This window comes from Indicator indicator, chromosome 11 (genome assembly GCF_027791375.1).
Source record: "Indicator indicator isolate 239-I01 chromosome 11, UM_Iind_1.1, whole genome shotgun sequence".
In the NCBI taxonomy this organism is placed as follows: domain Eukaryota; kingdom Metazoa; phylum Chordata; class Aves; order Piciformes; family Indicatoridae; genus Indicator; species Indicator indicator.
The window spans coordinates 17,878,985-17,903,758 of NC_072020.1; the positions used below are offsets into that span (position 1 = coordinate 17,878,985).

The window sequence follows — 24,774 nt, forward strand, 5'->3', positions numbered from 1 at the left end:
ACCACAGCAAGACCATCTCCATGGCCATCTGATCAGCAGAGGAGCAGGTGCATGATGACACCACACAAATGCAGTTGCTTTGCAGAGTTGTTTTCTGATTAGTAAATGGCAGTGTGTGTTTGGTCAGTAGCAATTAGTCCTGCTGTGTTCCACCAGAAAGCTTCAAACATTTGTGAAGCTACTTCTGAGGTGTCCCAGTTCGAGGGACACCTCATGCCCATCAATAAAAGAATTACTCTTGCAATTCCAAGCTTCTCTCCTTAGTCCGCAGCATAGGCCAGTTGTGAATTCTCATAACAGAGGACAGCTACAGCAGGTTGCTTAGGCCTGCATCCATTTGAGTTTACAATATCTCCAGGGATGGAGATTCCACAGCCTCTCTGGGCAGGCAGTTCCAGTGTGTGACCTCCTTGACAGGAAAAAAGATTTTTCTTACATTCATACAGAATTTATTGTCTTCCAGTTTGTGCCCATTGCCTCTTGTCCTGTCACTGGGCACCACTGGAAAGAGTCTGGCTCCATCTTTCAGGTATTCCAGGGAGACCTTAGAGCAGGCTTCCAGTACCTGAAGGGGACTATAAAAAAGCTGGGGAGGGGCTTTTTATAAGGGCTTGTAGTGTTAGGATGAGGGGCAATGGCTTTGAGTTGGAAGAGGGGAGATAGATGGGATGTTACAAAGAAATTCTTTACAGTGAGAGTAGTAAGACACTGGAACAGGTTGCCCAGGGAGGTTGTGGATGCCCGGTGCCCAGAGGTGTTCAAGGCCAGGCTGGATGGGGCCTTGAGCAAGCTGGGCTAGAGGAAGATGTCCCTGCCCATGACACAGGGGTTGGAACTGGATGATCTTGAAGGTCAAACCCACATCATTCTATGACTCTGATTCACAAGCTGTAAGAAAGTATAAAACGGAGGATTTCTCACATTAGCAGTGATCACATAATGCACTTGGGCACAGGCCAAAAGTGCCTACAGTGAGCTTCAAAGAACGAGGAATGGAACTGATATTGAACTGATTTATTGTTGTCACAAAAATACTGAGAACGATGAAGACTCCTGGCAGTTTGAAGTAGAGGCTCAAGAGGTAGAGAAGCAGTTCTCTAAATCCACCTGCATTTTGTGTCCTGTGGCCCTGCAGTGTCATCGTGTGGTAAGATGGAAAATGGTGTTGAGCACTTCAGAAACCTGCCTGCTCATTTCAGAGATATTAAAATTTCCACTCCAGGAAGAAGAGGAGGAGGAAAGAGAGTGAAAATCCTGCACTGCACATCCCAAATGGCTGTCTCAGTTTGAAACACATGCATGAAGCCAGCTCTGACAACAAAAGTCAGCTTAAGGCAATGAAGCTGCTGAAGGATCTGGAGAGTCTTATGAAGAATGGCTGAGGAAACTGGGGCTGCTCAGCCTAGAGAAGAAGAGGCTGAGGGGAGACGTCATTGCTCTCTACAACTCCCTGAAAAGAGGGTTGAATGAGGTATGTGGGGGTCTATTCTCCCTAGTACCAGGTGCTAGAACAAGAAGTGGCCTCAGATTGCTCCAGGTGGCGTTTAGGTTGGACACCAGGAAAAATTTCTTTGCTGCAAGAGTGGTCAGGCATTGGAACAGGATGCCCAGGGAGGGGGTGGAGTCACCATCCCTGGAGGTGTTCCAGAAATGTGTGGACATTGCTCTTTGGGACATGTTTTAATGGCCATGGTGGTGTTGGGTTGATGGTGGAACTCGATGATCTTAGAGGGCTTTTTCAACTGAAACAATTCTGTGATTCTATGAATGATGAGAGGCATTTGTGAGGATGGCCCCTGAACTCTTGATCCTTCAGGACAACTTCAGTACTTCAGAGTTCTACTCAAAGTTTTCTACTTACAGCTTCTGCCTGATGCTTTCATGTCAGAGGGTTGTTTCTTAGGGAGCAAATCTGGTGACTACATTATCTTTGAGATCACCCCAGCACTTCTCTCTAAGGTGGGCAGCACCAGCTGCCTCTGTGAAGTGCCAAGCTCTCTTTTCCTCACGCACAACACTGAAGTTGTCCTTTCCCCTTTTTTTCAGCATCACAACATCAGAATACATTTGGTTTCCTCATCTTTGAAAGGAGGCGGCACTGAGATGTTTTAAATAAGATAGGACACCTGCTAAGAGTAGCTTTTGGAAGAGGACTCCTCTATTTGACAAAGGACTTGTAGCCTCCTGTCTGTTTATCCAGAGTAAGATTGGTTTCATTTGCAGAGGAGAATTAGAAGTTTGGTGTATAAGTGGCCTGAACATCCTGTAGCTTGCAGAAATTACTTTAACACTGACTTGCTCTTCCATTCATCAAGAAACAGGCTCTTTGGTGGCAAACAGAAAACTAGTTCAAATGCAAAGGGAGAAGAGAATTTAATGAGAACACATTATTTGCACTAATACACATATGTACACTTCTAAACTGTAACTGCCTGGTAGATCACTTTCTGGGTTTGCAAAATGAAACTGTTTGCAAAATGAAAAAATACTTTCTATTAAACCCCAAATGTATTTTGCAGTCTGACATTTTGCATTGATTACTTTTCACGCCAGTATGGAGGCCTTCTGTAAAAGCCAACCCAGTGAAAAACTCCCGTATACATTTTATTGCCATTTTGTAAATAAAACAAGAGTGGGAGGCATCCTGGACCTGACTTCTCCCCATGCCTCTGTCCTGGCTGAGTTGAACCAGGACTAATTCTGGTCAATAGTGACTTCCCAGCTCAGTCTCTGCTCACTGAGGCGCTTTCTGCAGCTCAGGGCAGGTTTGCACAGCCAGTGGCTGCTTCTGGCAGTGAGAGTGCTGATGGTTGGTTAGGTTGGTTAGGATTGGGGTGCAGACCAAGGTCACTGCTAAATCTTGCGTATGATGTTGGGGGTGCAGTAAATCAGAGGTGGCACCTATGAGGAGGAGAGGACAGCTCAGGGGACCCTAAACTGACCAATAAGGGATTCCATCCTATGGATTTCACATTTGGTATAAAGCTGAGGGATCACCAAGGTCAAGCCTCTTCTTCCATGGCTGGTGTCCAAGGAGGACTCTGTCCATTCTGCCTCTGATCCCAGTCCATGAGTTCCTGAATCCAGTTCCAGAATCCAGCTCCTGAATTCAATTCCCATCTGCTGCTGAGTCCAGTCTGGGACTTCTGCCACAGCATCAGTGGTGATGGTGACCAACTGCCATCATTGCTTTGTATCTATTCCATTTTGTTATTATTATTTTAACTAAAGCAGTTTTCTTTCCCAACCCATCAGTGTCTCTCCCTTATTCCCCTTCTCTTCCCTTTGGGAAGGCAGAGGGGTTCATAGAAGGTATCTGTCACTTATTTAGTGACCATTCCAGCCCTAAACCTTGAGAGTCTCCCATCCATGTAAAACATACAATGCCATTTTTAAGCTGCCCCTTTGTCTTTTGGATTCATAAATAAGGGTCGGGGGGGGAGGGGAAAGGTGGAAGGAATGGAAAACGCCACATTTTCCAAGAAACTATTCATTTAAAAGAAGAAAAATTAATTAGAAAATGGGTAATTTGGAGCACCCAGACTGCTCAGTGGAAAGTACTGGTGTCTCAGTGCCATGAAACAGTAACCACCTTCTTAAAACTTTGAGGAATTTTCCATTGAAATCATGTTTGAAGATCTTAGCTTTTGTTTTTCACTCTTCACCCTGGCATGATGGAACAACAGGCTGGAGTCTTGAGAAAAAGTGAGGGATTGGGTGGGAATGGGTGGAGGAAGTGATGCAGCATATCCCTGTTTTTTCTTCCTTTCTCTCTACAACTACCTCTTCACCCAGGTAACAAGTGATAGGATGAGAGGAAATGGCCTCAAGTTGTACTGGGGGGTCTTCAGGTTGGATATTAGGAAAAATTTCATCACCAAAAGGGTCATCAGGCATTGGAGCAGGCTGCCCAGGGAAGTGGTGGAGTCACCATCCCTGGAGGTATTAAAAAAACGTTTGGATGAGTAGGTTTAGGGACATGGTCTGAGAGTTGTGTATAGGGACATGGTAGGTTACGGTTGGACTCCATGATCTTAAGGTCTCTTTCCAACCAGGAAATTCTGTGCTCTGTGATTCATTGGAATCAAACATCAGTTCCCAAATGTAAATTATCCTGGATGCAAAAGTGTCTTTGAGCTCATATGTGAGAATACACAGCCTTTGACTTACTGTTGATGGTCTTGTTGTGGTTGCTCAGGGATATGATGAATAACTTCATAAATTGTAGTAAGCACATCCTGGCTTGGGACAAAGTCAGAGCCAGGAGCAGACTGACTTGAAACCTAAAAGATGCAAAGAGTATTCCCACTGTAAGTGCAACTGGGAAAGGGTTCAACAGAAATGAAGCTGAGAATGTAACTTCTTCCTCTCAGTGATTTGTGTGTGGGTGCAACAGGTCATCTTCTGGACAGATTAGAGAACTGGGCAAAGGAGAACCTAACGAGGTTCAACAAGAGTAAGTGAAGGGTCCTGCACCTGGGGAGGAACAACACCATGCACCAGTACAGATGAGTGGTTGGAGAAGGATCTTGGAGTCCTGCTTATTCACAGGGCAGCAATGTGCCCTTGTGCCAACAAGGCCAATGATATCATGAGGTGTATTTAGAATAGTGTGACCAGCAAGGGAGGTTCTCCTCTCCTTTTACCCTGCCTTAGTGAAACCACATCTGGAGTATGAGGTCCAGTTCCGGGCTCCAGTTCAAGAGGGACAGGGATAAACTAGGTGTCCAGTGGAGGCTATGACGGTGATGAAGGGACTTGGTACTTGGTCTATATAGTAGAATTTTTTCTGCTAAGAGAATTCCTGTGCTTAAGTCCTCCTTTGCAACACATGAAGATAAAATAATTCTTGTGAAAGAGATGAGATTTAGTTTGATTATTTTTACAATGAAAAATTTAAGTGTCTCTCTGAGGCTTGTCTGTGCTGCCAAAGTTGTGTTGCATGGCAATATTAGGGATAAGGGCCACAATAATTAATTTGGTTGTGTGACACAAGTGGTTCAGTGCTATTCATCTACCCCATATTCTTTTAATATGGGGTGCTGAACTAAGATTGGTGTCTTCAGAGCTTGGTTAGGTCTTTACTGCTCCATATTGACACAAGTCCTGCTGAACAACAGCCATGGTTACAGTGTCATAGAGAGAGCTGTAAACAGCAACAGAAGCAAACTGACAGAAGGGTCTCAGTACAGATATTTAGTGCACCTGAAGAAATAGAGGAGATATCATCAGTTGATAATGTGAAATCACGTACCCTGGGACCACCAGCAAGATCAGGAATAGTGACAAATTCATATATCCCAAAATCATCCAGAGCACTTTCGTGTCCTACAGGGAGAAGAGACAAACATGAGAAAAGTATTGAGGTGCAACTAGAAGATGGAAAATAATGACTGACAAAGTAGTTTGGCCCAGTTTTTAAGACAACTGAATATTGCTTGGTTGATTGGCTTTGAACCACTTCCCTGCCAAGCTCCCAAGCTGGTATTGAGCGAGGCAGGGAAGTTTCTCAGTGCTTGGCTACTTCCAACACCTTCCACCAAGTTCAGAGTTTCTTGCTATCCTCAGTGACAGTTTTGGTAGAGCCATGGAGACTCTCTTTGCTGGAAAGCTAGACAGACTGGTTGACTTCCAGTTCCCACAGGAAATGGAAGCCCAGCATAAGCCCAGCACACCTGCACTGTAGTGAGGCAGCAATACCTGAGGCTTTTTTATACTGCTGAGAATAAAGAAAGGGAACACAACACTAATAGGTGCCATGTTAGTAAACCAGTTGACAGATTGTGTCTGGGACTTGAGATATAACTTGTAGTTAGAGTGTGAGTCTGTTTCTCTACTCTCCCACTGTCCAGGAGATCTGAGACTCTTGCTTGTCCTTTGGGCATTACTCCACAGCAAAGGCTGCAGCCCAAGAGACAGTGCTGAGATTCTCTGCTCCAATACCACTTTCTGGGGTGAAGGACCCTCTGTGCTGAAGTGAATTTCTTACATTCTTCAGCTTGATATACTTATCTGTTATCTCAAATGTAGCAGCTTATGGCTTGCTCTGGTGCTTTGCTAGAAAGAGATGGGAATAAAACTGCTGTCTTTTCAAAGGATGGCCACTCTCCAGGCTCTTCTGACCAAGATGATGTGGGAAGGATTGTGGAGGGAAAAGGGGCAGTGGCAAAAGCACACTGGGTACTGATGGCACAGAGAAAGACAGTACAGAATGTGGTGGAGGTTAAAATGTCTGTAATGTCCTATTAACATCTCACACTTTTGGTACTGATTGGTGCTGTGGACATACAGAAGTGTGATCCTGCCATGGTGTGTCACCTCTCACTGCTATCCCATAATAACACTGATTCATTTCATATAGGTGAGAAGAGCAGAATGCATGTGATGCTACCTGGAATTAGCAGCCAGAAGTCAAGCCAAGAAGGTGCACACTGCTGGGCACTCCAACCATGAGCTAAATCCATGCTGAGCTGTTGTCAGTTTGGCTTTATCTTAAGTAAGCTAACGTAGAGGTAGGTCTGTGACTGAAGTGAACAACACTCTTCCCACCCTTTCCTTCTTTCTTTTTACAGTTTTGGTTTGTCTTCAGAAACAGATATGGACCTGATGAGATTGTCTCTTCTGATACGACTTGCTGGGGTAAAGGACCCTCTGTGCTGAAGTATTTCTTACCTTCTTCAGCTTCTGAATTTCTTTCATTAGCATTACCTGAAAATGTTTGTGCCTTCCTGTAATCAGCCTCTGGCCTATGAAACAGAAACATGTCTGTCACTTTGATGTTGTAAGCCAAGAAAAGAAAATTAATGATAAAATGCAGTTCTCTTGATGGGAAGGGCTTCAAGACTTAAGAATTATTTATTTTTATACCTGGTCTGCAGCTTCTGTTGTATCACTGAAAAGAATTTAAAAAAATGACAAATCATTATTTTTGCTCTGATGGTCAAAAAGAAGAGCTGGGATGTACTTAAATTTACCTACCTTTATGCGGCTGATACCTTTTCCATATGAATAAAAATGCCATAGCTAGGATCAGAAATAATGAAATTCCTGTTATTACAGCAAGAGATGACAAAGATTTTCCCTTCTGGGCCAGCTTTTCCAGTCCTGTGACGAAGAAGATGAGTATTGTAAGTTAGCCTCTTGATCTCTATTCTGTGCTATTATGATACTAAACAATAAATCTTTGGAAAGTCACCTGAAGCAGAGAGATACAAAAGAGATACAAAATTTTGGTTCTTGAGAATCGGTAATATTTGATTACTTTATTTTTCCCCCATAACTGGTAATTTATTTATCCTTCCTCCCCCCTCCAAATCTCCTGAACTGGAAGAGCAATGCTCTTTGTATCAGAAATGAGTCCAGAACAGATTGGTACCTAGATCTAAATGAAGGTGAGAGAGTGGAACATCCCCCTTGTGAGGAAAGGCTGAGGGAGCTGCGTATCTTTAGCTTGGAACAGAGGAGCCTGAGGGGTGACCTCGTTCATGTTTATAAAGATGTGAAGGGCAGGAGTCAGGCTCTGCTCAGTGATGTCCAACGACAAGACAAGGGACAATGGGTACAAGCTGGAGCAGAGGGAAAACTGTTTTGCTGTGAGGGTGACACAGCCCTGGAGCAGGCTACCCAGAGAGGTTGCGGAGTCTCCTCTGGGCAACCTGTTCCAGTGTCTCACCACCCACACTGGAAAAAATTTCTTCCTAGTGTCCAGTCTCAATCTGCCCTGTTGTAGCTTAAAGCCATTGTCCTTCATCCTATTCACTGTAAGCCCTTGTAAAAAGTCCCTCCTCAGCTCTCCTGTAGCCCCCTTCAGGTACTGGCAGGCTGCTCTAAGGTCTCCCCACAGCCTTCTCTTCTCCAGGCTGAACAGTCCCAAGTCTCCCAGCCTGCCCCCACAAGGCAGGTCCTCCAGCCCCCTGATCATCTTCATGGCCTTCTCTGGATGCTCTCCAACATTTTGATGTCCTGGATGCAGTGGTCCAAACATTCAAATATTGACCCCAACCTCTCTAACTCTACCAAGCTTGGTGCTAAATCATGTTCCTCAGTACCACACCTCTGTGTCTTTTCTTAATGGGTCTTGTCTCACAGTCTTGTCTCACTGCAAATAAAACCTGGATTCCACCGAATGGCCAAAGTGCCCTTTAACAGCAGGACTTCATTTCCGATACATATTTTCCTTGTAAGAATTACTTCTTCTCTTAGAGCTGACAACTGCTCAGTCAATACAGGAATGACTTCACATCCTTACCTACAGAGGTAACGACCACTGTGAAGTGAGTTTCATCTCGCTTTCCAGTCGCGTTGTTGAAAGCGCAGCAAACGTAATCAATTGTCTTCTGGGCCACTCCATCACACACAACTTGCAGGTGGGGCCCATGTTTGATGAACTGAGTGGTGTTGTCAGCCCTTTGAATCCAGGAGTAAATGTTTGGTGGGTTTGAATCCGCTGAGCAGTCAAACAGTATAACTTCCCCTATGTCCACGGTAAAGACTGCCCCTATGTTCGCACCTTTATCTGACTTAACTCTAAGTCCATAAGGTCCATCTGCATTGAAAAAAAAAACAAAACCATCAAAACCAGCAGAAAAATTACAATCAAATGATTAATTAAACTTGAAAGAGAAGCATATCCCTCAACTCAGAATTTTGAAGATTGACTAGCCATTAGAATGCCAGCATTGGGTCAGTAATTTCAATTACAAGGCTTTCAGTTGAATGGTTTGCTAAGTTTATGGAGGCTTATCTGAGTTTATCTCAGACTGTCCCCCACCCAATGCTGATCTAATCACTGTTTAGGGAAAAAGCACAGCTCTGTGCATTGTCCAGTATGAGAAAAAGAAAGAAAACTGGAATGACTGGAAAAGCTGTGAAGGAGTAGGTGGTGGAATATTGCAACAGGTTGCCGCAGGAAATGGCCCCATCCTTGGAGATATTCAAGGTCAGGCTTGATGGGGCTCTGAGCAACCTGGTCTAGTTGGGGATGTCCCTGCTTACTGCAGACCTTTAGAGGACCCATCCAACCCAATGCATTCTATGATTCTATGATTCCACTTAGCCTGTTAAATTCAACTCCATCACCACAGCACAACAGTTTCTGCTGCAGCCTCCATGACAGCAGCTTCTTCCAGTCTTGAAATAATTGGTTTCTGGGTCACACTACTGCAACAACCACATTCTGGGGTGCATTATCATCACAGGGAACTGACAAGCAGGGTAATATTAATGAGAAATGAAGAACAAAACACATTTGATTGTCAGTAAAAAACCCCACCATGATAATCTTCATGGATCACTCCATTCTACTTCTTCTTTCCAGTATCGTTCTCAAACAGAAGCCTGCCACTCGTCTCAGTGAAGCCAGTTAACTAAATGACTTGTAAAGTAATAAATCACCTGTTCTGAGCAACAATTTACTGCTCTGTGGGAATATTTCCAATTGCTCCTGTCTCCAGGAGGCTGTTACAGTTTCCAAGCAGATGGCAGGTATTTGCTCTGAGTGACCTTTTCTTTATCACTTCCAGTAACTCCCCCACAGCACTAACATATGGCACACAGAGATCCTGGGACCTGCTTTGGATTGTTGTTGGCAACTGGGAGCTGGGATACAAACTATCCCTGCAGGCACAGGTTGGACCAAATGATGTGACTTTGGACAGCTCAGGGAATCATGGAATCATAGAATCATAGAATATTTTGGGTTGTAAGAGACCTTTTAAGGTCATCTAGTCCAACCTCTCTGCAGTAAGTAGGGACATGTTTAACTAGATCTGGTTGCTCAAAGCACCATCCAACCTGACCTTGAATGTCTCCAGGGATGGGGCATCCACAACTTTTTAAGGCAACCTGTTCCAGTGTTTCATCACCAGTTATACAATGATTTGGCTTGATGAGCTTAAAGGTCTTTTCTGTCTGGAACAACTCTATGATTCTGTACTCAGAGATGGAAGGAGAAGGAGGAAAGTAAGACATAGGTTCTGAACGTGCTGGTAGTGCAATCATACAAGGTCTAGGACATGGGCTGGTTACCAAGATTACAGAGCCCAGGAAAGCAAGAGTGAGTACCAGCCCTTGGCTGGACATGAATCCAGTTCCAGTCCTTGCACTGCACTGCTGGGTAAACTGGTTATGTCTGAACAGGACTGGTGGCAAAGGAGATCCTAACCTGTCTGAAAAGTACACTTCTACCCCCAGGAATAAGAGGATCAGAGCCTGTCAAGGTCATGTATATAACGTTCTGCTTGCAGATTTCAGAGGCACTGGGAGCTGATGTTGCAGGAGGGATAAGGAACAAAATGACAATGTCCTTTCTAAGATTTAAGGTAGAATTGTCAAATGTTGACTAAACTGATCTTTTGTTTCATTTATGAACTCAATCTATGCTCCCAGTTAGTTTCCTTCCACTATCATTTCCAGTCAAACTATGTAGTTTGCTTAGGTCTGCTGCCAATGCTGGTCTTTGTGTAACTCTTCTTGATACCTCACGTTTCCCACTTGATGTGGAAAGCAGACTCCTTTCACTTCTGATTTACCTAAACCAGACTGGGGTATCTTCTCCTTTTCTCTCCATTCTGTTTTGATATCATGGTTCTGGGAGGTGCTCACAGCAACTGCACAAGTATTCTACACATGGTCTCATCTTCTGTGTGCTGTTAGCATTCCCCTTACATCCTTAGTGGAAACACTTGGTCAACACACCCTAGAACAACCTAGATCTTTCTCAGGCCTGAATAACAGTTCCAGATTACAGACATCTTGTGAGATCTCAGTCACCTGGGCTCACTGCCTCAATTATTTCCAAACCAATCTCCATCTTACCAGCAGGTGATGGTTTTTGTTCTCTACAAGTGCAGGTCCATACTTTGTTGAAGTTGTTCTGTCTTCTTGGTTTAATGCCACAGGTAAACTCCAGTGACATACACCCCGTCTTTATGGTGATATCATTGATGGAAATATTAAACAGGACTGAACTCAAAATGAAGGAATACAACCTCCAGCCTGCTAATTCCTATATTTAGCTTTTTGAACCTCTTTGCTGTCTCCATTTTAAACAATATTTTCGTGTATACCCATTTGATTATTTTTTCTCTTTGAGTCATACAGAGTCATAGAATGCACTGGGTTGGAAGGGAGCTCTAAAGTCATCTAGTCCAATCTACCTGCAGGAAGCAGGGACATCCCCACCTAGATTAGGTTGCTCAAAGTCCCATCAAGCCTAACTCTGAATGTCTCCTGGGATATGTGGTCTCCCACACTGGGCAACCTGTTCCAGTGTTTCACCACCCTCATAGCAAAGAACTTCTTCCTAATGTCCAATCTAAATCTACCCTGCTCTAGTTTAAAGCCATTGTTCCTTGTCCCAGTGTTACACAGTAAACAGTGCCCCTTGTAAGTAGTGCCTCCCAAACCTTCTTGAAGGCCCTGTTCAGCTACTGTAAGGCCACTATAATGTCTCCCTGGAGCCTTCTCTTCTCCAGGCTGAATAACCCCAATTCTCTCAGCCTGTGTTTGTAGGAGAGGTGTTCCAGCCCTGTGATCATTTTTGGGGCCCTTCTCTGGACCCTCTCTATCAGGTCCATGCCCTTCCTGTGTTGAGGGCCTGCCACACAGCACGCCAGGTGAGGTGTCACCAGAGTAGAGCAGAGGGACAGAATCACCTCTCTCCATTTGCTGGCCATGCTGCTTTTGATGCAGCCCAGGATGCAGCTGGCCTCCTGGGCTCCAGATCTGAAGATGGAAAACGTGAAGTTCCTATCTGAATTCTGCAGTTCAGACTCATCTTCCCAACTACATAATTCTGAGTAACTTTTTATTACACTGCTGTAAGTTAGAGCTGTTAGAAACCAGCTCATTTTGAATGCAAGCTCACATCTAATGTTAACTCAACAGTTCTGCCTCCTGTCATTGTTAGAGGGACTCTTTCCAGATAGACCCTTTATACAAAGCTCATTATGAATATTTTATATACTCACAATATATGGTTGGTGCAATCATCTCACTTTCCATTGCACTGACAGGGTTAGATACCAGACAGCTGTAGTTCCCAATGTCTTCTTTTACCACAGGAACAATCAAAACTGTTGCATTGTTTGATGAAAAAGTGTAATTAGGACCAGCATGGAGAGGCTTCCCATTTTTCATCCACTGGTAAACTACCCTCGTTCCTTTCTCCACAGTACATTTTAGTGAAATATTGCCTACAAACTCCACCACCCCTGAAGATGGTTCAGTATGTACAACTGGCTTTGTGACAGGAACTGCAAAATAAGGAGATACAAAGAGTTATAAGAGTGATGAACTAATGTATTACGGTCTTCATAGAATGCTTTTGGTTGTAATAGCCCTTCAAGATTATCAAGTCCAACCATTCTGTAACTCTGCCAAATCTGGTGCTACATCATGTGCCTCAGCACCATATTTCTGTGATGTGTTCATTGCCAAATGATGCAAATAGGGATCAACCTCTCTAGAAAATACTCAGACTGCAAATTTAATTCATTAAATGTGGATAAAGGTTGAAAAAAAAAGGAAAGCCACATACTCAGCTGGTGACTAAGAATGGTTCTAGTACTGAAATGTGACTGGTAATGCAACAAAGGCTGCAGTCAGGTATACCATGGCTTCCAGCTCCTGCCTTGTGAACAGATCCTTGTGGCCAGGGAAATCATAGAATCTTAAAATGGTTTGGGTTGGAAGGGACCTTCAAGATCATCTGCTTCCAACCCCCTACCATGGGCAAGGACACCTCCTACTAGACCAGCTTGCTCAAGGCCCCAGCCTGCCTTTGAACACTGCCAGGCTTGAAGCCTCCACAACTGCTCTGAGCAACCTGTTCCAGTGCCTCACCACCCTCATGGGGAATACTGCTTCCAAATGTCTCATCTCACTCTGGTTTCTTCCAGTCTGAAAAGAGTGTGAAGGCAGAAAGCTCTTAAAAACTATTGCCACTTTGTTTTCAAAATAAAGATCCTCCATTTTACCAACTCACCGTCAACAGCAACTTGAATCTTTTGACTTGCAGCTATTGTTCCATTTCCACGAACATTGACTTTGACAATGTAATTGCCCTCATCGCTGGCATGCAATGGGTTGATTGTCAGAGATGCACTCGGAGGTATGAGGGCAAACTTGTGCTGATATTCCAAGTCTGGAACTACTGTTTGATTTACGGAGCCAAGCAGGTATTTTGGGTTGCTTTGAGGCCTCTCAAAAAGCCAAATTATCTGGATTTCTGATGCTGTAGCATTGAAATCATAGTCAACAGTAAGATGCAGTGGCTGCCCCTCAATACCATGGATGGTATGAGATGGCACTGTCAGCTTTAAGGCAGAACAAATACCTGCAGCAAAAATGGAAGAAGAAATAAATTGTCAAAACCAAACCATAAATGGAAACACTAAGAAAATTAAATTGTGAGAAATTCTCACAAAGAACAAAATCTCTGAGCTAGACCTGACACTAGTAAGATTTCAGTAAGATTTCAAGTGAGAAAGGTGCAAAATCTCATTGACCTCAGGGGGTGGTACATCTAGCCATACACCTCCAGCTTCAAAATATATCAAGAGTCAAAGGAAGGATATTTGAGATTTGTGGGCATAGGATCTTATATGGTTGAAAGTCAAAGGTTTGCCTTTACCTTCATGTTTACATTTTGCCTTTAAAAGAGTTCCAATTTCTGACAGTCTTGGACTGCAAACTCCGTTTTTTAGATGTTTTTCTCCTGGGTTTAGAAAGGGAGAAATTTCTTACTCTGCTGAATGGTTTGGATCGGAACAGACCTTCAAGATCATCCAATTCTGATCTTCCTGCCATGGGCAGGGACACCTTCCACTAGACCAGGCTTCTGAAGTCCTCATCTAATCTGCCTTTGAATACCTCCAGGGAAGGGGCATCTACAACTTGTTCCAGTGTCTCACCACCCTCATCTCCAGTCTAAACTCCTCCTCTTTCAGCTTCAATCCATTACTTTTCCTCCTATCACTACAAGTCCTTGTAAAAAGTCCCTCCACAGCTTTCTTGTAGCCCCCTTCAGGTCTCCCTGGAGCCTTCTCTTCTCCAGGTTGAACAGGCCCCAGCTCTCAATTTTTAAACAACCTTGACTGAAGTCGAAGACATCTGTCAGACCCTGGGGAGATCTGTAAAGGATCAATTAAAAGATGTGCTCCTACCCTTCCTCGTTCTTTGGGCATGACATCACTCAGTATCTCAGTTTATTTAGCTGTCAATAAGTGGTTGTGCTGTAGGACAAGAAGCTGGTGACAGCTGCAGGGTAACCATAAAATATGGATAACAAAAACTGTTTCTCACAGATCTGTTTGAACAGAAAATGAGCAGAAACCAAGCGAGTCTAGTGAGCACTAGGATAACTGGAACCACCAGTGGAGAAGCTACCACCACAATACAATAAGATAAAGAGAATTATGGCTGAAAAATGGAATTTCTTCTTAGTTAGAAAACATGGGAATAGAAACTGTAAACTGACTTTGTTCTACTTGATTCACAAGGAAAAGCAGCTCCACATAGGAGCTTAGGAAGACATTTTTATCTGCCGTTAAGGAAATTCTTTTAGCAAAGAGCAGAGGTGGTGAGGGCAGAATTCCCATTTTCTCCTGGAGTCCCCTCAGGAGTGCATTTGGCCAACTGCAGTTTTTAGAATCATAGAAAAAGCCTCTAAGATTGTTGAGTCCAACCTTCAACCATGGCCATTAAACCACATTCTGAAGTGCCATGTTCACATGTTTCATTAAGGCCTCTAGGGACAGTGACCCAACTCACTGTTCTCTCCGGGTCTGCTGTGGCAATTTTGTGGAGTGCTGCCAGCATGTGGAGCTCCTGGGTCAAGAGGCAGAGCAGGCTGAGGCTTGGAGAAATTATTAGATAATGGTGCTCTGGCAAAGGCAAGGGTTTTACAGGAGCAATGCTGGGAGACTTCTGGCTTTAACAGAGGCCAAATCTTTTGCAGTCTGGGATATTCTTCAACAAAGGATGTATTCTTTATCAAAAGGATTATCTTCTTCACCAAAAGGATTGTCATGCCCTGGAACAGGCTGCTGAAGGAACTGGTCGAGTCATCATCACTGCAGGTGTTTGAAAGGTGGGTAGATGTGGTATTTCGAGACATGGTTTAATGGTGGACTTGGCAGTGTTGGATTTACAGTTGGAATCGATGATCTTAAAAGATCTTTTCCACCCTAAATCATAGAATCATTGAGTGGTTTGGGTTGGAAGGGACCTTCAACATTATCTGCTTCCAACCCCCCTACCATGGGCAAGGACACCTCCTACTAGCCCAGCTTGCTCAAGTCCCCAGCCAACCTGCCTTTGAACACTGCCAGGTTTGGAGCCTCCACAACTGCTCTGGGCAACTTTTTCCAGTGCCTCACCACCCTCATGGGCAAGAATTGCTTCCTAATGTCTCATCTCAGTCCAGCTTCTGCCAGTTTGAAGGCATTAGCCCTTGTCCTGTTCTTTTCTATTAGACTAATTTTGATTTTTTAATTAAAACTGAAGACTGTTATGAATAACCCTTGAATTATTGTTAATGGTGAAATCAAATCAATGAGCCAGACTTTTACTTAATTCTCACCAGGTACAACTTCCATGTAATTTAAGCTTATCTCTGTACCTTTCTAAATAAAATATACGCTTCTCCAATAGAATGGATTTCCCCAAACTATTTTTTTTTTTTATAATGGCCATAAGGGTTTCACCAAAACGACCTCCAGTGATCTGCGCTTTGCTTCCATCTCACTTTGTTATCATCACCAGTATTAGCAAGAACAACAGAGTCATTGTTGACATAAAACAAGGGCTGCAGCTTTAGTTTAAAGAAAAAACTCTGACATAACTTTGGAGTTTATGGCATAAACTGAAACCTGTTCAGTGAGATTTTGTCATCCTCTGGGTTTAACGTGCACATCTCCTTGTCAAAGTGAGTTTGGATTCTCAACTGCTTTTCACCCATGTGTTCATTTAGCTCTTCTGCTCCCTAAAACCCCTGAACTTGGAGTAAAATGTCCTTAGATCACTGATAACAGTTTTGACGCTTCTGGCAAATATGTTCAATTATGAAAAAAAGAAATATCTATAATGGACCAGAAAACCTGTGATTCCTAATTCCTGGAGTTAAAGCAGCACGGAGTGTCATACTCTTTCCCATTTGGGGATTTTTGCCTAAGAACAAGTGTCACAAAGCTTTGTCATTTGACTTGATTCTTGCCTCTGAGGTTAATATCTTCAGTGGGCTTCATGTTATACCTCAGTGCATCCCATTCTTGTCATAATATGAAGTTCAAGCTGCACATTTCCCATACTAGGAAATGTCTCTGAGTAAGAGTGAGGAGATTTCCTGGTGAACAACTGTGCACTGTAAAACTCTCTGCTTGCACACCAGTATCTCCTGCAGGGTTTTAATGAAAAATGTTGAACAAAGTTAGATGTGGTGCTGAGGGACATGGTTTAGAGATAGAGAATGGTTGTACTTGATCTTAAAGATCTTTTCCAACCAAAACCATTCTACAATTCTATGAAAGCTGAAATTAGATCAAGGGAATATTCACTGTTTAAGTTTTTTTTTTTTTATCAAAGAGTGATTTCATTTTTAAAGAAGTAATCTGATAAACTTCATATAAAACTGAAAATGGTATGAAGATGAAACTAACTCTTGGCAAAGCATTTAGCTTGACATCAAGGAAACTAGGTGACAGTATCTGAAGTTCAAAAAGGAGATAGTACATTAGCATTAAAATCTATTCCCTTTGTTGATACAAACCCAAATTAATACAGGAAAAGTGAACAAGCAGAGTCTGTAGAATCAGAAGTTCATCTAACACTTGATCACAGAATATTCCTGCCAATGCACCCAGAACATCTTTTTTTTATCAGCTGCATGGTTAACAAATGTATATTTCTGACAGCATATAATGCCAAGCACATGTACTGTTAATGGGAAGACATTCTGCAGTTGATTGAAAGCTTACCTTAGTTTTAATAACAAGTACATATTACATATAAATGTTGTCTGTTAATTGTCAGGCATCACAATAAAGTGACAAATAATGCAGCAGGGCTGTCTGATGGATTTTTAGAGAGATGTGTCACAGCTGCTGAATCAACTTGGTTAAAAATCTGCTCAGCCTTACTTAAGAACATTCAAAGTGTACATCACTTCAGAAAATGTGACATTAGATATGCAATCAACCCAGAGTTGAGTTACGAATTATGAAGAGCACTAAATTTTGCCAGTTGCTACACGTTTCTAGCTCCACTCCTAACCCAAGGTGATATTACCTGATTAAAACTTTCAGGATACCTGAAGAGAAAACATCTGACAGCACAACAAAAATATCTTTACATTTAGAGCTCTAAAACTACTTCACATTTCCACAATGACAATCAAACAGAACTCATATAATTTCTTACCTACAAGCAGAAAATACATTTTGCACTGCAAGTCCCAAAAGAAGTTGGCTAAAGGGCTCCATGACAACATCCTTCCCCACACCAATCCTGCCTTCTCCTCAGTGCAAAGCCAGGGCTGGATCCTGCAGCTGCGGGTTTACTTGCTAGGGAAATCAGCCCTAAGTTCCCAGGCTCTATCCTGTCCCCTGCCTTGTGTGATTTGAATATGTGTATACAAGGAACAAAGGGAGTGGAGCACCTGGTAGATGAGCACCCATCTCCATTGCCTCTGACTTTATTGTAACCCTTCCCCGGCAGCCACAGCAAATATGACACAGAATGTAATAAATGAGGTGCAGAATACAAAGTACAATCAATTAATAAAAATGCACAGGTTGCAGAGGTGTTAACAGCCTGAGTTACCCTTTTGTAGCAAACCCTCTGCTGTTAGGTGGTGCTGCTTTTTTCAGAGGAATATTCAGAAAATTTTTCTTTTGGATCTTTTCCACTTCTTTGCTGTTATAAAAAATATCAACAGCAAAAGCCTTGCTTTGTTTTTCTCTAGCGTTTTCAAGCCCACAGCTTTTGTCTACTTTTTTCCTTAACATAAGGCATGGATTTTGTTCCCTCTCTCTAAACATCTAACATTTATTGTCCATCACACAGCTTCTAATAAAAAATCCTGTGGCTAGAGCAGACTGCTTACTGCAGTTGTTGAGTTAGCTGCTGATTAGTTTATTTTCCATTAACTCATATTGATCTAATTAATATTAGCATGAATGTATGATTTGGATTCTGTCCAAGGCTATCACTCATTGTACAAACTTAATCATCATCAGCAAACCAGGCAACCTCCCAGTTAACAGTTTGCAACAGTAAATATTTGCATAGACAGGGACAGTGCATCCAGAGAAAAACACACCAAATTTTCACTCCACAGACTACTATGGATTAACAAAGATTAGGCTACACCGTGTCCTGCCCTGTGCAGGAGGGGCTGGCAGCAATGAGTAGCATCCCCATCACTGCAAGGGTCCTGAGAGCTACTAAACCACCACCAGAAGGGCTGAACATTATTTTTTACTTAAGGGTGGTTAACACAAAGTCAGAGAATGGTAGGGGTTGGAAGGGACCTATGGAGATCATCGAGTCCAACTCCGCTGCAGAGGCAGGATCATCTAGGGCAGGAACGTGTCCAGGCAGGTTTTGAAAATCTCCAGAGAAGACTCCACACCCTCTCTGGGCAGACTGCTCCAGGGCTCCAGCACCCTCACAATGAATTTTTCCCTCGTGTTGAGGTGGAACTTCCTGGGTTCCAGTTTGTGTCCATTGACTGTCACAGGAGACCACTGAAAAGAGCCTGGCCCCTTCTTCTGGACATCCACCTTTCATATATTTATAAACATTAGTAAGATCTCTTCTCAGTCTTCTCTTCTCCAGACTAAACAGCCCCAGCTCTCTCAGCCTTTCCTCATCAAACAGATGTTCCAGTCCCTTCATCATCCTCATAGCCCTAAAATGTTCAGATTGTTCCAGAACTCTGAGCAGCTCCTTACAATCCAATGTAAGAAACATGAGTTTGACTCCAGATGAATAAAAATATCAATACAGTGATCCCAGCAGAAATAATACCACCATCTGACACAGGCCAGGAGGTGAAGAGGGAATTTTGTGTATTCCCAAAGGCTTTCTGGGTTTATTGTCCTGACTCTCCTGAATACTGCTCTTTATAACCTGCTTAATCCACTTAGCGTTAGGGCCAATATATCAACTAGCAACCTTTGACAAAGTCTGAGACAGAAATGATCATCAGATTGGTTTCAACACATCATGGTCACAGCTTCCTATTAATTTCTAACTGAAATGAAGAAGTTTTTCGCACAGGGATCAGCCTGTTTTGGTATTTTAAATACCAGAAGAGAGCAAAGAAAATAAAAATAATGTTAGCCAAGCTCCATTTTTTTTTTTTTGAGTGCTTCCTGTTATTTCCAGCATTTGGATGCTGCAATTTCTTACACTGAATAACTTAGAAAGTTAAAGTGCAAATCTGGTGCTGAAGGATATGGTTTAGCACCAGACTTGGTGGAATTAGAGAATGGTTGGACTTGATGATCTTAAAGATCTTTTCCAACCAAAACCATTCTATGATTCTATGAAGCGGATGCTAAAAAGGTAGTTTGTCTTTCTATAGAATTGTAGCTTGTGCTGGCTGTAAAATGGCATTTGTACATAATCAAACCTCACTAGTTTAATAAAAGCAAGTTCATTAAAGCAACTTTATCTGCAGCAGTAATATTTGGATTACTTTATTTCTGTAAATACTTGTTATTACTAACAATTAACATAGGAGCATTAAGGGGAAAAAAGATTCATTTTGAGGCTGGCAGAGCACTGGAGCAGGCTGCCCAGAGAGGCTGTGGAGTCTCCATCTCTGGAGGTATTCAAACCCCACCTGGATGTTACCTGTGGGATTTACTCTGAGTAATCCTACTTTAGCAGGGGGATTGGACTAGATGATCTCCAGAGGTCCTTTCCAACCCCTACCACTCCGTGATTCTGTGAACTTTGTTATGTGCTAAACTTGTTAGAGGTTTTCCACAGAAATAACTATGGACAAGGGTAGCTAAAGAATTCTTGCTAAAGAATACAAAGAGGTGATGACTGAACTCCAGAGCTTCATTTCAGTATCTGAATGGGACCTAAAGGAATGCTGGGGAAGGACTCTTTAGAAGGACCTGTGGTGATAGAATGAGGGGAAACTGTTTCAAACTGGAGCAGGGTACATTCAGGTTGGACATAAGGAGGAAGTTCTTCACAATGAGAATGGTGAAATACCGGAACAGGTTGCCCAGGGATGTGGTTGAGGCTCCAACACTGGAGTCATTCAAGGTCAAACTTGATGGGGTCCTGAGCAACCTGCTTTAGTTTGAGGTATCTGCTCACTGCAGGGGGGTTGGACAAGATGACCTTCAAGGGTCCCTTCCAACCCAGTACCTTGTGTGATCCTGGCTTCCCTTCATCACTGTGTTGGTTCAGAGAGCAGCATGCCTACTTTTACCTGTCATACCCTGCAACAAGTTACTCCAACAAGTTATGGGGAGCTAAAGAAGAGTTAGATTAGAAAACGTGCTGAGGTGACCTATATGCAGACTCCAAGAATGTCAAAAGGAAAGACAATCTCTCTGAAGTATTACTATGCTGCTTTGGCTGTGTTAGTGACTTTATCATTGAATGTCATCTTGTCATTTCTAGCTAAGCAAAGATTATAGGAAATATGATTTTTTTTCCCTCCTTGACATCTAAACAAACAAAATAGAGACATAGGAGCCTGTTTTGGTGAGGCAAGCTTGTCTCTGTGATCTGTGAACGGCCCCATCTGCTTGCGTCTAACACCCAAAATAACCTGAGGCACACAGAAAATCGTCATTATCTAAATGCATCTTCTTTAGACAGAGCTTCGTTTTGTCTCCTCAGACAATTGCTTCTCAAGAAGGGGACCTCAATGGTCAATACCCTATAAACATCTCCCAAACTCCAGAGGCACTGGGGCTGCTCGGCCACCAGTGCCAGTCGAGGCCTTCGTGGACATCAACAGCTTCCCCTCACGGCTGCGCCAGCTCACACCCCGCTTCCCTTCACAGCTCCGCCGATCCTGCCCGCATTCTGCCTCCCCTCACGGAACCCCCAGCCCGCACTCCAGTTCCCCTCACAGCTCCCCCAGTCACGGCCGCACCCCGCTTCCCCTCACGGCACCCCCAGCCCTCACCCCGCTTCCCTTCACAGCTCCCCCAGTCACGGCCGCACCCCGCTTCCCCTCACGGCACCCCCAGCCCGCACTCCAGTTCCCTTCACAGCTCCCCCAGTCACGGCCGCACCCCGCTTCCCCTCACGGAACCCCCAGCCCGCACCCCGCTTCCCCTCACGGCACCCCCAGCCCGCACTCCAGTTCCCTTCACAGCTTCCCCAGTCACGGCCGCACCCCTCTTCCCCTCACGGAACCCCCAGCCCGCACCCCGCTTCCCCTCACGGCACCCCCAGCCCGCACTCCAGTTCCCTTCACAGCTCCGCCGATCCTGCCCGCATTCTGCCTCCCCTCACGGAACCCCCAGCCCGCACTCTATTTCCCTTCACAGCTCCCCCGGTCATGGCCGCACCCCGCTTCCCCTCACGGCACCCCCGGCCCGCACTCCAGTTCCCTTCACAGCTCCCCCGGTCATGGCCGCACCCCGCTTCCCTCCACGGCACCCCAGCCCGCACTCCAGTTCCCTTCACAGCTCCCCCGGTCATGACCGCACCCCGCTTCCCCTCACGGCACCCCCAGCCCGCACCCCGCTTCCCTTCACACCTCCCCCAGTCACGGCCGCACCCCGCTTCCCCTCACGGCACCCCCAGCCCGCACTCTATTTCCCTTCACAGCTCCCCCGCTCATGGCCGCACCCCGCTTCCCCTCACGGCACCCCAGCCCGCACCCCGCTTCCCTTCACAGCTCCCCCAGTCACGGCCGCACCCCGCTTCCCCTCACGGCACCCCTAGCCCGCACTCCATTTCCCTTCACAGCTCCCCCAGTCACGGCCGCACCCCGCTTCCCCTCACGGCACCCCAGCCCGCACTCCATTTCCCTTCACAGTTCCCCCGCTTCCCACATCCCGCTTCCTCAGGCCGAGCCGCCGCCGCCACTCGCAGCGAGGAGGCAGCGGAGAGCTGCCAGCCGTCGCCAGCCGGGCCGCGGCTAAAGGAGCCGCCTCTCCACGCCCCGTTACCGGGTGCTCGCCCGCTCGGCCGTGCTGCCGGGAGTTGTAGTTGAGCTGCGGCTCCCGAGAACTACCGGTCCCAGCGAGCAGCGGGAGTGCTCTGTCAGGTGGCGTCCAACATGGCTTCCCCGAGCGGATCGGGGCATCAGCCGGAGCCCGCGGCTGCGCTGGGCTGCTGAATGCTCTCGGGGCGGCGGTGGCATCGGCACCATGCAGAAGATCAAGTCGCTGATGACCCGTCAGGTGAGCGGCTGGGTTCAGGAGAAGAGTCCCGCTGTGGGACGTCTCTGGCTGTCACTGTGTCTGGGCCCGTGGTGAGGGTGGTGTCGGCGAGTAGGGGCAAATGCCCGGGCACACTGTCGGGCCTCTGAGGCTAGGCATCGCCTTCGGACCTGCGTGTAGGAAGAGGGAAGTCGTTACCTTAGTTCTTGCTGCGCATGGATCCGGCTTTGCATTCCCTTTAAGTCAAGAAATGGAAGCGTGCAGAGATGCCAGCACAGATCTTGTGCGATAAGGGACGAATTGCAGTTAAAGATGGCTCATTGCTTTCTACAACTACCTGAAAGGAGGCTGGAGCCAGCTGGGGGTTGGCCTCTTCTCCCTAGTAGCAAGTGGTAGGACAAAAAGAAATAGCCTGAAATTGTGCTAGGGGGGATTTAGACTGGATATGAGAAGAAACTTCTTGACTGAAAGGGTTGTCAAAGCCTGGCAAAGGCTGCCTAGGGAGGTGGTTGAATCCCCATCCCTGGAGGTGTTTCAAAGAGGCAGCAATGTGGTGCTGAGGGCCATGGCTTAGCCCCAGCCTTGGCAGAGTTAGAGAATGGTTGGACTCAATGGTCTTAAAGGGCTTTTCCAACCAAATCCGTTCTGTGATTCTATGACACCACTGGACTGTGTCTGTGTCATTTTATCATGTATAATTTCGGGTTGCTGGGCTGTGATAGTAGGCACTTTGAATCAGAAGTGTTTGGGTGGGGACATAGTGAATGTCTGCCGGAGTACTGAGTGTGAGAACTAGAATCATACACAGAATTACAGAATGTTAGGGGTTGGAAGGGACATCCAGAGATCATCCAGTCCAACATCCTTGTCAGAGCAGGATCACGTAGGGCAGGTCACACAGGAAGGCATTCAGGTGGGTTTTGAAAGTCTCCAGAGAAGACGACTCCACAATATCTCTGGGCAGCCTGCTCTCCAGGGCTCTGTCACCCTCACAGTGAAATTTTTTTCCTTCTGTTTCTGTGGCACCTTCTCTGCTCCAGCGTGCACCCATTGCCCCTTGTCATCAGGTAGCATGCATGTGACATCTCACTGATGTTTTCAGAATAGATTTCCCATTGCTAGAAACTTAACTTAGCAGTGCAGGAAGCTAAAAACTCTGCTTGCACTTCAGTACAATGCTGCATGATGCTAGAAACTGTAAAAGACAAATATCAGGGTGTCCTATCATTCATTGGAGACCTGCTGGAGAGAATCCAGCGGAGAGCCAGGACGATGATTAGGGGACTTGAGCATCTCCCCTATAAAGAGAGACTGAGATCCCTGGGGCTATTTAGTCTTGAGAAGACTGAGAGGGGATCTTATCAATGTGTATAAATATCTGAGGGGTGGGTGTCAAGTGGAGGGGGCCAGGCTCTTTTGGGTGGTTCACAGTGATAGGACAAGGAACAATGGGTTCAAATTTGAACATAGAAGATTTCACCTCAACATGAGGAGAAACTTCTTTACAGTGAGGGTGACAGAGCACTGGAACAGGCTGCCCAGGGGGATTGTAGAGTCTCCTTCTCTGGAGACCTTCAAAACCTACCTGGATGCATTCCTGTGTGGGCTACCCTAAGCTTTGGCAGGGGGGTTGGACTTGATGATCTCTTGAGGTCCCTTCCCACCTCTGATATACTGTGATACTGTGATTTCAAAGGAATGAGTGTGGTTTATCTGTGATGTTTAACTACCCAGAACTTTGACAAGTTCAATTGCACAAGGAATTGTAACTTTACAAGGAATGCCTGAGTTTTCCAGCACAAATTGATACCTGAAGTAGAATGAGTTCCTTCTCATTCTAAAAACTAGATTAAAATTAGATGTTAGGTGGAAATTCTTCCCATGAGGGTGGTGAGACACTGGAACAGGTCGCCCAGAAAAGCTGTGGAGGCTTCAACCTTGAAAATGTTCAAAGGCAGTTTGGATGTGGCTTTGAGCAAGGTAGTCTAGGAGGAGGTGACCCTGGCTGTGGCAGGGGTTGAAACTGGATGATCTTTAAGGTCCCTTCCAACTAAAACCATTCTGTGACTTATAGGTCACCAGGTAACACTTGTTCAGTTTGAGTGCAAGCTAAAGCATCAATCTTAACTGACTTAAGATTCTTTTAAAGGGTCTAAGAAGTCCTCAGGAGAGTGTTCATGACCTCAGTCCTATTGAAAGCTTTCGGATTCCTTGTAAGGTAAGAGACACAGTCCCTACATTCCCACCCCCTTCATTCTTAGGTTTTCATGACATTCAGTTGTTTAGTTTTAGGTGTTTGAGGGTTTCTAGCATGAGGTTTTTAACAACAGTTTTATTTCATGCTGAAAATCTTTTGAAATATTTTAATGAAAGAATTAAGAGCTGTGAGGCAAAACAGTTCACC

The 24,774-nt window shown here is 44.9% G+C and overlaps 2 protein-coding genes across 4 annotated transcripts in view; one reads left to right on the plus strand and one right to left on the minus strand.

The window, feature by feature from the left end:
• Nucleotides 1–4,166: 4,166 nt before the first annotated feature.
• Nucleotides 4,167–17,488, minus strand: HEPACAM2 (HEPACAM family member 2). The gene is made up of 9 exons (XM_054384978.1): nucleotides 17,419–17,488; nucleotides 12,986–13,336; nucleotides 11,970–12,254; nucleotides 8,249–8,545; nucleotides 6,979–7,104; nucleotides 6,868–6,892; nucleotides 6,709–6,746; nucleotides 5,255–5,328; nucleotides 4,167–4,283 (listed from the first exon to the last, which is right to left on the minus strand). Exons 1-9 carry the CDS (start codon nucleotides 17,486–17,488, stop codon nucleotides 4,167–4,169), a joined length of 1,383 nt encoding a protein of 460 aa, XP_054240953.1.
• Nucleotides 17,489–22,358: 4,870 nt separating this feature from the next.
• VPS50 (VPS50 subunit of EARP/GARPII complex) overlaps nucleotides 22,359–24,774 on the plus strand; it is a 53,403-nt gene continuing 50,987 nt past the window's right edge. For all 3 annotated transcript variants that reach the window (XM_054384747.1, XM_054384748.1, XM_054384750.1), the window contains exons 1-2: nucleotides 22,359–22,391; nucleotides 24,520–24,588. In XM_054384747.1, coding sequence (XP_054240722.1) covers nucleotides 22,359–22,391; nucleotides 24,520–24,588 — 102 coding nt within the window. The remainder of the gene's footprint in view (nucleotides 22,392–24,519; nucleotides 24,589–24,774) is intronic.

Excerpts from the sequence above, each read along its gene's own strand:
- HEPACAM2 (XM_054384978.1), bottom strand. The coding sequence starts at position 17,488 with ATGTTGTCATGGAGCCCTTTAGCCAACTTCTTTTGGGACTTGCAGTGC. Across the intron at positions 13,337-17,418 it reads AATGTATTTTCTGCTTGTAG|GTATTTGTTCTGCCTTAAAG; the intron begins GTAAGAAATTAT and ends TTTTTGCTGCAG. Across the intron at positions 8,546-11,969 it reads GATTGCACCAACCATATATT|ATGGACCTTATGGACTTAGA; the intron begins GTGAGTATATAA and ends TTTTCAATGCAG.